Source organism: Pseudorasbora parva, chromosome 10 (assembly GCF_024679245.1).
Source record: "Pseudorasbora parva isolate DD20220531a chromosome 10, ASM2467924v1, whole genome shotgun sequence".
NCBI lineage: Eukaryota > Metazoa > Chordata > Actinopteri > Cypriniformes > Gobionidae > Pseudorasbora > Pseudorasbora parva.
The window spans coordinates 7,831,528-7,843,456 of NC_090181.1; the positions used below are offsets into that span (position 1 = coordinate 7,831,528).

An 11,929-nucleotide genomic window follows, 5' to 3' on the forward strand; every position below is an offset into this window, starting at 1 on the left:
TAGGAACTTCTTGAGCTGAAAACAAGGTAATAAATTCAAACCACTCGCCGTGTAGGTTTTTTTTTAATGTTTTTTTTTTCTTTCTTTTTTTGCACGATGGAAATTCTTATTTCGACCGTGTCTTACGTAAACGATGACTGCTGTAAATTAGGCTTTATAAACACCAGGTGTTCCTGTATTTATTGTATAAAAATAATTATATTTTCTTGGTAATGTTTGATTTAAGCTCCTAAAATAGATTTATGCTGTTGATCCTGTCTGGATAGGCTGACTAAAACAAACCTACAATCTTACCCCTTACTTTTGAACGGTAGATATGTAAACAATATCGTGTCTAATAAATTTACCTAAAGGATTATTAGGAACACTAACTAATATTGTGTTTGACCCCCTTTCGCCTTCAGAATTGTCTAAAGTATGCCAAGAAAACATCCCCCACACCATTACACCACCACCACCAGCCTGCAGTGGTAACAAGGCATGATGGATCCATGTTCTCATTCTGTTCACGCCAAATTCTGACTATGTCTCAACAAAAATCTGAATGTCTCAACAAAAATCGAGACTCACCAGGCCAGGGAAGTCTTCAGCTGTCCAATATTGGTGAGCTTGTGCAAATTGTAGTCCTATTTGTAGTGGAGGTGTGGTACCCCGTGGGGTCTTCTGCTGTTGTAGCCCATCCGCCTCAAGGTTGTGCGTGTTGCTTGACATGAGTATATACCCCTTGGCCTAATATGGTGTATATTAGAAATGTTCATGTAATCATTTTAAAATTATTTGCAAATAAAATAAATGTACGATGTATGATAACTGCAAGTGTTCATGATAAATATACTTGTTGAGCATGATTTTTTTGCACTACTATGAACTAATTCTTAATGGAAAAACTTATTTCTTTAGATTATGGAGTGAAATGTGACTGAATTGACAGTTTTTGTGGGATTCATCCATTTATACTTTAATTAGCATTTTGTCGTTATTCATAACCAGTTGGTAAATCCTGCCCACATGCTTTAAATAAACACAGAAGAGAGGAAAGAGCAACAATACAGCAGGCAGCAGATGTTTAATGCTTGTATGTTTGTACAGCTAACATTTCATTGAAGCACTGTGTAGAACTGGTAGACAAAAATAAAGGCACCACGCACAAGACAAACAGGAAACCCATTATGTACAACATAAAAAATATATAACTTTCATAATCTCTGGGACTATATGTACAAAGGTTTAAAAATATATATTTACAACCAGTCAAAGCATATTCATGAGAATTTGAAGTAAAAAACAGAAGTGCTCCCGACAGCGATGCACGCTGTATGTGTGTGTGTGTGAGGGCTCCTCAGCGTCTGACGGCAGGGCTGGCGAGGAGCCCCAGGATGCTGGACAGACAGTGGAGCTTCTCTTTGACCAGCTCTGGTAACTTTTCATTCTCTTTATACCTGAGAGGAAACGACAGCCAGAGAATTCAGAACAGCATTCATTCTCAAACACAATATGCAATCACAAACAGACCTCATTTCATGGTTGAGACATGTCCCTGGCCTTATTATGCAATTACATGTGTTGCAAATGCAGTCACTGTTCTTAAATAGTTTTTTTTAGATTTTTTCTATAGGACAAGCTTTACCTGGTGATTTTTCCATCAGGGGAAGTAAAAGTGATGCAAGAGACGCCAACTTGGACCATCAGCTGGGATCCGTCATTAAACTGAACCCATACCTCACCACTTGTTAGCTAAACAAAAACAAAAATACATTAATGCTTCAATGCTAATACCAAAAATTATATAAGCACACTTATATATTATGTTTGTACTGTAGATATTTCTAAATGTGTAGTTTATATATAGTATTATTAATATGCATAATTGTGTGTGTGTGTGTGTGTGACTAGTAAACAAAAAACATTTTCATTACTTGAAATAAACATTAATTTAAATAAAATTAAAAAAACAAACTATTTCTCCTTTTCATTAGTTTAAATTCAAATACTAAATTAACGTAAATGAAATAAAATTAAACTTAAAACTACATAAACATAGTATAGAGTAGACAAAATACTTAAACTGACAAAATCTTTAATATTAAAATGAAAACAGAAAATATAACAATTAAACCCAATTAAATATTGACAAACTATAAAATATAAATGATAACGAATATTGCTGGAATGACAAGGATAATAAATAAATTGAAATAAATAAATAATAAAACATTTAACTACATCTTATAATAATATTAATACATTATTAATAAATTAACAAATACATAAACATACATTCATACAATAACACTCAAAAGACAGTATGAAAATTGTATATCAAATTGTTTAAAAAAATAATAATAAAAGTGTAAAGCCTTAAATTAATCGTTATATGTCCAAACTATCCAGTCAAACACTTTACCTGAGAGGCCCAGCCAATGTTGGGCACAAAAATGGACTTGAGCACCTTTCCTGTGTTAATGCTACGTTCATCTTTGCCTGACTGAGGCGAGCTGCCTTTAGCCACACTTGCTGTGGTGAAGTCCGATCCTGTGTAGGAAATCATCTAGGCGTGAAGAAGACAAATTAGTTACTGTCATTTAAAAAATGTATTTCATAGAGGGACTTACTCAGAAATAAATAGATGCGCTTGGAGATAATGCATGACTTACTGACGGTGTGATGTGTGGTGGCTGGGGTGGACTCAAGCACACCTGAGCCACCTCTGCAGGAACTGCTGGGCTGGAGCCAGAGGAACACTGAGGCTGACAGGCTGGAGAAGCTGGATTGGTGGGTCTCCTGGTGGAGCATATGACAACCAGTGTGAGACACACCTCATGTATGACATTTAGGGGGGTTTTAAGGCCTGTAACATTTTAAGATAAAGAGGCACTTTGGTTTTCAACTGTGATAACTAATGTGCTCACTCACAGAATCAGACACTGCTGCTTTATTTCCGGTTATAAATTAGGATATCAATTGGTTTGTTGGATTATATTGTTTTCTCACCTCAAACAAACTGCCCCAGAGTTATTAGTCTTTAATCTTTTATTAGTCTTTTAATTCAGGTGAACTTGGTGCAACATTTTGTTGCAGATACAAGCACTATTGTCATGTTCATGTATGCCTAAACACACCAACTAAGGGATAAAACACGGCAGGTTCCAAAAAACAAATGCTCCAAAGGACCCAGGTGTGAAAACACCCTTAATCTCAACCAATAGCAAAGGTTTAGTTTTAATTAGCTGGGGACAGTTTGACGGTATAAACACAAGCCTCACCTGCCGATAGTGATGGGAAAGAATGCTGTGTTTTTAGCACTGCGCTGCTCCTCAGCAGTAATTGCTGCTTCCAAAGACAGACACATTCGATGACCCTAAGGAAAAACACAAACAAACAAGCTTTAAATTTTGTTCAGCATTATAACTTTAGCAAGCAGCAAGGCCAGACATCTGAGTCCTAAAATGAATATGAAAGCTTTAAACGTGCACTTATCAAAATGCAGAATTTCACACTTAAATATGCCAAGTGCAAGAAGAAGTAATGCATTACCTCCTCAGAGAGCTCCATGTAGAGTCTGCACTCAGGACTCAGGACACTCAGCCCAACATCACCCTTCACTGTATATGATTTCCCGCTCTTCTCCACCACACGCACCTGTTCACTCGTCTTATGAGTTTTTGCACCTAACAGATTAAAATCATTTTAATCCTATATTGGATATACAATGCACAGTTCATTCGGCTGAGGGTTAGGGTGTGCATCTCACCATCGTAGAAGCACACCTCCAGGTCTGCATTAGGAGTGTTCTCCATTAACATGCACTTGGCAAACTTTGTGTACAAGGTGACTTTGGGGGTCTTCGATTTCACCAACTGCACAAACTTCGTGGCATACTGATATTTCTTCCAGTATTTTTCTACAGGCAAAAGTATGAATATTACAAACACATCTTGCTTTCCAAAGCCTTCTCGTCAAGTCTTGAATAAGTAATGTACCTGGTAAATCCTCATAACTGCAGATGAGAATGTCTTCAGGTGGTGAGGGCGGGTGGTCCAGCACAGGGAAGCCTTTACCTTCATTGGGCTGGTATACTGTAACCTAAAGACAGTAAAAATACAAGAGCGCAGGAATTAAAGATTGACACGTTGATAATGGAGTCTGGACACAATTGTTCACATTTCCAGTGTGGAAGTCATCATAATTGGGTAATATTCTATGAACGGAAACGTAAGATAACGGCAAATATAATTTTTGTATTTCTATTTTCTCACAAAAATGATGTGATTAGAGTTTTCACGACTTTCCAAACGAGGGAAAAACAGAGCGACTGATTATGTTTGTCAGAAGAGAGAAAGATGTAAAATGTGCAGTCCCGCCCTCAGCCTTTGCTTTAGAAACATTTAAATTCCCAGTAGTGTTAATACATTTTTGTCATTTACTGACAAGGTAATATAACACATTATAACATTATGAATGTGTATTGCATTAAAAAAAATGTAAATATGAAAAACTTTACAAGATGTTTTCTTGCGATGTTAGTAACTGTGGAAATGCAGTCTGTGAAAAGGGTGCATTGTTTCTCAACAAATAGAATTGCGATTCTCCACGGTTCTGAACAGACAACTGAACAAAAAAACACATACTTTGCTAGAGGTTCTGACAAAATTTGAATTGTTGCAGTTAATTTAAATGTTTAAAACAAGATCAGCCCGTCTCTAAATTGAATCGCCTTTCTGAAAGTCTTTGATTCGTGCTGTAAATTCCACACATTAATTACACTATATTACATTAATTATTGATTTACTAGCCCCTCACCATAGATCCGTCACAGGATATCCTAAGTACTTCTTTGACTCTCTCCTGAGTTCCTTGTCCTTTCAGCAGCTCCATACACACCTCTCCAGAATCCAGGATACTGACCTAAACAAAAAAAACATTGTCACCTAATGTTGTTCATAATGAGCAATTATAACTTACAAATTCTCTCCAGTGCTCAAACTCAAAAGTCAAATGAAACACACATGTATACATACACACGTGTAACATTAACATCACAATGTTCTGTAAAGCTGCTTTGAAACTATGTGTATTGTGAAAAGCGCTACCCATAAATTGGACTACCCATTATAGGTGAAAACTCACCACAGCATTTTTGGTCTTTTGTCTGATAGGCTTAAGTCTGGAAGCACAGAGTGGAGGAAAACTCTTCGTAGGACACGCCTTCTCTTTCTTCTCTATGTTTGCTTTGCCTTTGGAAAGGGGTGGACCCAGAAACTGTGGCTCTGAGTAGCCCTGAGGTTCTGACATGTGTCCTGATCCAAACCCATCTTCCCTGCAGGGCCCTGGATTGTTGTGGGGGAAAAGGTTGGGTAGCTGCTGAGAATGAGGGCCGCTGGGTTTGTCACTGCAGGAGGTTTGTGTCCCGATGGGCCCTCGTCCAGAGTGAAAACTCCCACTGCTGCTGTGACTGCTCAAGTCTGCTGGCCTCTTGAACAGTCCTAGAAGTATAAATTTTTTAATTAAAATTAATTAGTTTTAATTTTAATTAATTAATTTAGTTAAAATGTCTCAATACGCAAAGCTTTTAAAACAAAAAAAACTCCATCTTCATTTACACACACCCTTCTAAAGCTGTATGATTTCCATTCTTCCATGGGACAAAAAAGGATGTGTTTTGAAGAATGTCTGTGATGCTTTTCTCCATACAATCATTAAAGCAATCCACAGACCGAGTCGCATGCATTATATTCAAGTCATCTGAAGCTAAATGATAGCTTTGAGTGAATGCAGCTCAAAATTTAAGCCACTAGTCTTACAAGTTAGACATTAAATAAAAATCTTTAAGAACACCGTCTGAACATAATGGCATTGTTTATGCAACCGGCCCCTGGTATAGCTCTCAAAATCTCATTCATACTTGAGCAAATTTAAACACGACGCCTCATAAACCATACATTCGTATTATGCTAAATGAGAAGCTTGAACATTCTACAGAATTTTTTTTTTTTATTCTAAAGAAAAAAAACTAATATACTGTAGCTAAACAAACTAAAATAAAGCAAGATATCATGGCTATAAATTAAGAATTTGTTCACTTGTTTTAAATAAAACAGTAGAGAGAACAAATTCTTATTTCGTGGCCACAATATATTTTTTTCAAGTCATGTGTGGGGTAAACTGACAGAATTGTAATTTTTTGCTGAAATATTTCTTCTAAAATTATTTAAAAAAAATATACCATCATTGCTGAACCAGGCCTGTGTTTGAGAATCAGGCATCTGCGGTCTCATTGAATGGGTAGATGTGGAAAAAGATGATCCCGGACTGAGAAAAGAGGGGAACAAAAAAGAAGCATTTATAAAATAGATTGCGTAATAATGCAGAAATGCAAACATGTTTGCACGCCTCTTACTTTGCAGGCTGTTTTACAGGTGGAGAGGGAAGGCGCCCATGCTCAGAGTAGCCATGGTGAACGTTTCTGTAACTGGAGGTTGGTGGAAACGACCGTCCGGACCCTGAGAGCATCTCTTCTGAGTGGCATCTCTCCAGCTCTGTCTCCTGTGGAGTGTGGCTAAACCCAGCACCAGATCGATCTGATGAATGAGCCCGTCTCAAGTAACGAGAATGAGGCCTTCCGCTGTCAGCACCCAGGGGAACTCTCCTAATACCCATCCTGGATAAATCATCTTGAAAATTTGGCTGCCAATCTTGCCCACTCTTGAAACTGGAGCTGGTGGAGTGATGGGAGTGACTGGGGATAGGCGCCATGCGATTGGGTAAGGGCTGTCCAATCATGTTCCTGGTTTTCCTCTGTAGCCGGCTACTGCTGCTGCTGCTGCTGTTGGTGGCGTTGGAGGCTGTGGATATGGTGGCTATACCGCTGTCTATGGAGCCTCCGTCACTGCTCCCAGAGTCTTTGCTTGCGGTGGGCCCCGTTTGAGTCATAAAAGGGTGGTCCAGCACTGTGGAGAGACTGGGCCTGATGGAAGGGTTCTTTTGCAACAGCTGCTGAATCAGGTCCTGCGCTTCTGCTGATATGTGAGTGGGCATCTGATATTCTCCCAGAACCACTTTATTGAGGGTGTGTTTCACAGTGTCCGTGTCAAAGGGAGGTCTGCCCGTGAGAAAGGCATAGAACATGCAGCCCAGCGACCAAACGTCCGACTCCAGGCCATGAGCGCTGCGTGTAGCCACCTCAGGAGAAATGTAGTTCGGTGTGCCACACATGGTGAAGTGCTTCTCGCTGGGAAGTTTAAGTTGCGTTGCCAAACCAAAGTCTGCGATTTTGATGTTCATGCTGGTGGTGAGCAGGAGATTAGATAAGGTCAGGTCCCTGTGCATGATGCCATGAGTGTGGAGGTACAGCATTCCCTTTACGATCTGATGCATGAAGTGCCTCGCTGTTTGTAACACAAACACAAATCAACAAAGAATGAAAGTGAACTTGTGAGACAGGAGGATTCTGTTATTAACAGAATCTGATTAAGCAATTAAAGGTATTAATCATGAATCAGTTCTAAAAGTTTCAGGAAGTTTATGCTCTGGAATAATAAAAAAATGAAATTCATTTTCAATTATTGATTGTTTTTAGCATTTTACTCTTTTTATTAGTTAGATTATTTAAAATATTATCATCTTTTTTACATTTGAATACTTTCCATACTTTTTGCTTCAATCATAATCCTTTGATACTTATATATAAATCTAAACAATCAGTATTTAAAGATGTTATGTGTTACTTATGTTATGAAAATTGTTATGAAAAGTAACTGTTTTAGCACATTTAGAACTTATACAACCTGATGAGGTAGCACAGGAAATACAATGAAAAATCTGAATTGGGCCGCAGACACCAACATGTGGACAATGTGCATTTTAAATATTAAAATGCACATCAAATATATTACAATTTTCTGTAATAAAACACAGCATCCGTTTTTTCTGTCATCCATTGGCATTACATTATATAATCAAGCTCTTATTCATGCATATACTTTTAAATCACTCAAACGCGACAAGACGAGAATGTTTTGTTTTGACAGCACTTATTTTATATATATATATGTGCTGTCAAAACAGTGAATTAGTGCTGTCAAAACGCAAAACATTCTCTTAGTAGCAGCTGCCAATGATTTTAAAACGGAATTACATGCAAAAAAGATTTTTAACATTAAACCGTGTAATGCATAAATGTGACGAACTAACCCTCCTCTTCTGTAAAAGGTTGTTTCCTCTCCTTCAGGTAGCGGCTCATCTCCCCATTGTGACACATCTCCAGAACCAGGTACACATAATTACTGTCCTCAAAGTAATTGTACAGCTTGAGAGAAGGAAATAAGAGAACTGGTCAATATTTTCTTTTTTGGATGGCAATTTCCTTATTTTTTCCTTAATATTGCAAATGCACAATAATGTCATATTACACAAAGCTGCTCCATCATTTATGCACTTGTTGCGTATAGTTCTTCAGTCCATATCTATATATCACATTGCTGCTAGTAAAAGACATGCATGCAAAAAAAAAATCTATTATATTCATGACTTCATAATCTTCCATAATAAAATTATGTTTTTTTTGGTCTTCTCATATCTATAATGCAGTCAGGGCTTCGGCTTACACACATTTTGTCCAAATTAACTTCTAAAAATAAGAATTATGTGTCCAAATGTTTTCAATAAGACCCTCACAAAGACAAATACCTCTCTATCCTTCTGCTTCTCAATGCATTAAAAAGATTTAAACAACTACAAATCAGGACATTTCCTATTTCTTTTTATTCAACCCCCTTTTTATTGAAGAGTTCCCAAATGTCTTGAAAAACCTATATGAGTTAGAAAGCACCTTAAGTTAGAAAGATAGTAAAAAAAGTTATTAAATTGACCTTACATAACTACATGGGCAGTTTTATAACGAATATACATTTTGCTAGTCATGCCAAGCTCTAAAAATTTGCATCAGCTAGAATTAGTTAAAATTATTTTCAAAAAATACTATCCTTGTTCAATAAGGACTGGAAAATTCATGTAAATTTATGGTTAAAACAAGTGGGAACCTTGAGGAATATTAAGCTCTTAAACATCAGCAATCCTGAAATTTAATTGACACAAGCTAAGAGTTTCTGGCCTTCAAATACTGCTGTGGACAACAGGGAATCACCACTGTAGCCAATGAAACATCCTGAGCAAAACAACACTTTTATTTCCACTATAAATATATTTCAATATTTTATTTTTTTAATATATTTTATTAATCTTTTCTGGATTTTTTAATATATATATATATATGTATGTGAATATTTTATACAGGATTTTAACAACCTGTATAAAACTATGCAAATCTTTTTCTCCATTTTAAAGTAAAATGCTCATTCTAATCTAACAAGAGCCTCAGTTGATCTGCAGCAGTAAGGTAAGGTTGGTGATGAGAGTTTAGGACTCACCTCAAGAACTGACGGATGCTTTAACCGACACTGAATTTCCACCTCATTAATGACTCTCTGCACCATGCCAGCTTTGTGCATGGCCTTCTTGTCAATCTGCAAATACACATGGGGCACAGTGAACGGTTTCGAACAGATGCTGCACAACCACAATCACACACTATGGGGAATTAAACAGAAAAGCATGTTCTTACCATTTTGATTGCCACTTCCAAGCCTGTGTTTACAGATTTCGCTCTATAGACACACGCAAAGGAGCCTTTACCCAACAAGGTGAGAACCTTGAAGTCCTGAAGCATAAAAAGCAATTATTAGATCAAATGAGACCATTTCAAGAGCCCGTGTGTCCCATGAGATCGAGCTCATCCCTTTGAGAGTTTCCATGCCCCTAAACCTCTGAATGACATCCCTATGGAAACTTGTTTCCACCACAGAATTAAAAAAAAAAATGTGTGAGTTATCTGACTACTCTGACCTTTTCTCACAATTGCAGAAATATCTCGCAATTTTTATTTATTTTTCTCTCACAAATTGCAAGGTATAAACGTGGCTTTTTGGAATTTTCAGCGTACATCTTACAATTTTGACTTTTTTCCCCTCAGATTTTTGAGTTTACATCTCTTAATTTTGACTTTTTGGAATTTGAATGTCCAATTTCCTCAAAATTTTAAAGTTTATATACAATTATGACTTTTTTACTCCAAAATCTGAGTTTTCATTTAGAAATTCTAACCTTTTTTTATCTGAATTTTGAGTGTACTTCTCACAATTTAGACTTTTTTTCCCCACAGATTTTTGAGTTTACATCTATTAATTCTGACTTTTTTGGGATTTAAATCTCACAATTTGGACTTTTTTTTATCAGAATTTTAAATGTACATTTCGTAATTGTTTCTTCCCCCACCCCAGAATAGCAAAATGAAATAGTAGAATAAAATCTTCTCACAATTCAGACTTTTCCCCCGTCACTATTGTGAGTTTACATCTCACAGTTCAGACTTAATCTAGCAATCCTAACTTTCTTATAATTGTGAGTTTATATCTCCCAAATCTGATTTTTCTTCCTTCTCAGAAATGATCTTGGAAATAAAAATAAACCTTTTTTTAAGCATACTTTTCTCTCTCCATAAAAACCTCCTACCTCGATTCTAAGATCCATAGATGATGCGAAAATTCTGTCCTCATGTGGATCTTTTCCTTTAGTAGTCAAATTTAACAGGAATGAATGAATCACTTCCAACATGTTTCATGAAGCGTTGCAATTCACGATCGCGGATCAAGCTGACAACACAAAAAGCAGCTCGTTACGCGCACTGTGCGATCTTTGTTGACGCGTCATTAGTTACCTGCATCTGACAGTGACATCTGTTCATCTCTCTCCCGCTCTCCTCCCGCGACTCTACCTGACACTGACGCTACCGCACGTCGCCTAGCAACAGTCTCCATGCTCCTAATTCCCAAAACACCTTTGCTGCGCTTAAAATTGACCGCAGATGGACGAACAGAAGGCGCGATCCATACAGCATTGTAACCGTGTGCGGATAAATCATGTTTTACTGCGAATGTTGTGAATTGAAATTCTATCGCTGTTTATTTAATGCGTTTCAATTGTTTGCCAAACTAGAAAGAACAAAAGCAAAACAAACCAAATTAAAGAATAAGAAAGGAATGTTTTTAGCTCGTTTTGGGAGCAATATACACACACCCCACATAATAAAGCTGTCTGTCGGGTTGCTTGGCTGTCGAGCTGCGGCCGCGCTACTTACCTCAATTTTATCACCGATTGAGACACTCATTTTCACTTCATAATCTCTTCAGTCCAACCATTCGGTGATTGTATATCCAAAATATCCTTATTTTTCCATGAATGTGAGGTGTTTTGACTTGAGCATGACGTATAAAAATGCATTTAATCGATATATTTCTATTCCCCTCCAAAATGTTTGCCTTTCCTCCATTTTGAAAAGTCCGCCCGTTAGAACACGTAATGACGTCATCAACGTCGCTGCGCAAATTGACCAATCGGTGATCAGGTTAGAGCACAACATGAACATGGAACTAGACAAGAGTCTGTCAAAATAAAAGTCGTAAAACAACTCAAAAGAGACCCTTTGCTTTTTGTAACTGATCTCACATTAACAAACATCACCGTGTGCGCTGACCAAAAGCTTATAAAAACAATAAATAAATGTAAAGCTTTTCAGATTCATGTAACAGCCCTAATATGATACAGCAGTTTTTTTTATCCCAGTATTTTTACATATAGGCTATATTAATTTTATATTTTTATCTGTTTTTACATACTTTGAACTGTACCACAATGATTTATATTTGATTTGTACTTTTTGAATTATACTTGAACTAAATCCTAAATAAAGTCCTACATTGCTAGTTCATGATATGAAGTTTCTAGTATCTATGCATATTTTAGGATTTCATAAAATAATTGAATGGTATATGGTCTTGTTCGTGATTGCAGCACTGGCTTCTGTATAACTAATACC

At 36.9% G+C, this 11,929-nt stretch overlaps 1 protein-coding gene across 1 annotated transcript; it reads right to left on the reverse strand.

The window, feature by feature from the left end:
• Positions 1-1,022: 1,022 nt before the first annotated feature.
• Positions 1,023-11,392, reverse strand: plk4 (polo-like kinase 4 (Drosophila)). The gene is made up of 16 exons (XM_067454483.1): positions 11,192-11,392; positions 9,620-9,715; positions 9,426-9,521; positions 8,191-8,305; positions 6,398-7,385; positions 6,224-6,309; positions 5,128-5,483; positions 4,801-4,905; positions 3,981-4,083; positions 3,752-3,901; positions 3,535-3,668; positions 3,264-3,358; positions 2,655-2,781; positions 2,405-2,548; positions 1,628-1,734; positions 1,023-1,439 (listed from the first exon to the last, which is right to left on the reverse strand). The coding sequence occupies exons 1-16, from the start codon at positions 11,219-11,221 to the stop codon at positions 1,340-1,342; spliced, it is 2,832 nt and encodes a 943-aa protein (XP_067310584.1). The 5' UTR covers positions 11,222-11,392; the 3' UTR covers positions 1,023-1,339.
• Between the last annotated feature and the right edge of the window lie 537 nt (positions 11,393-11,929).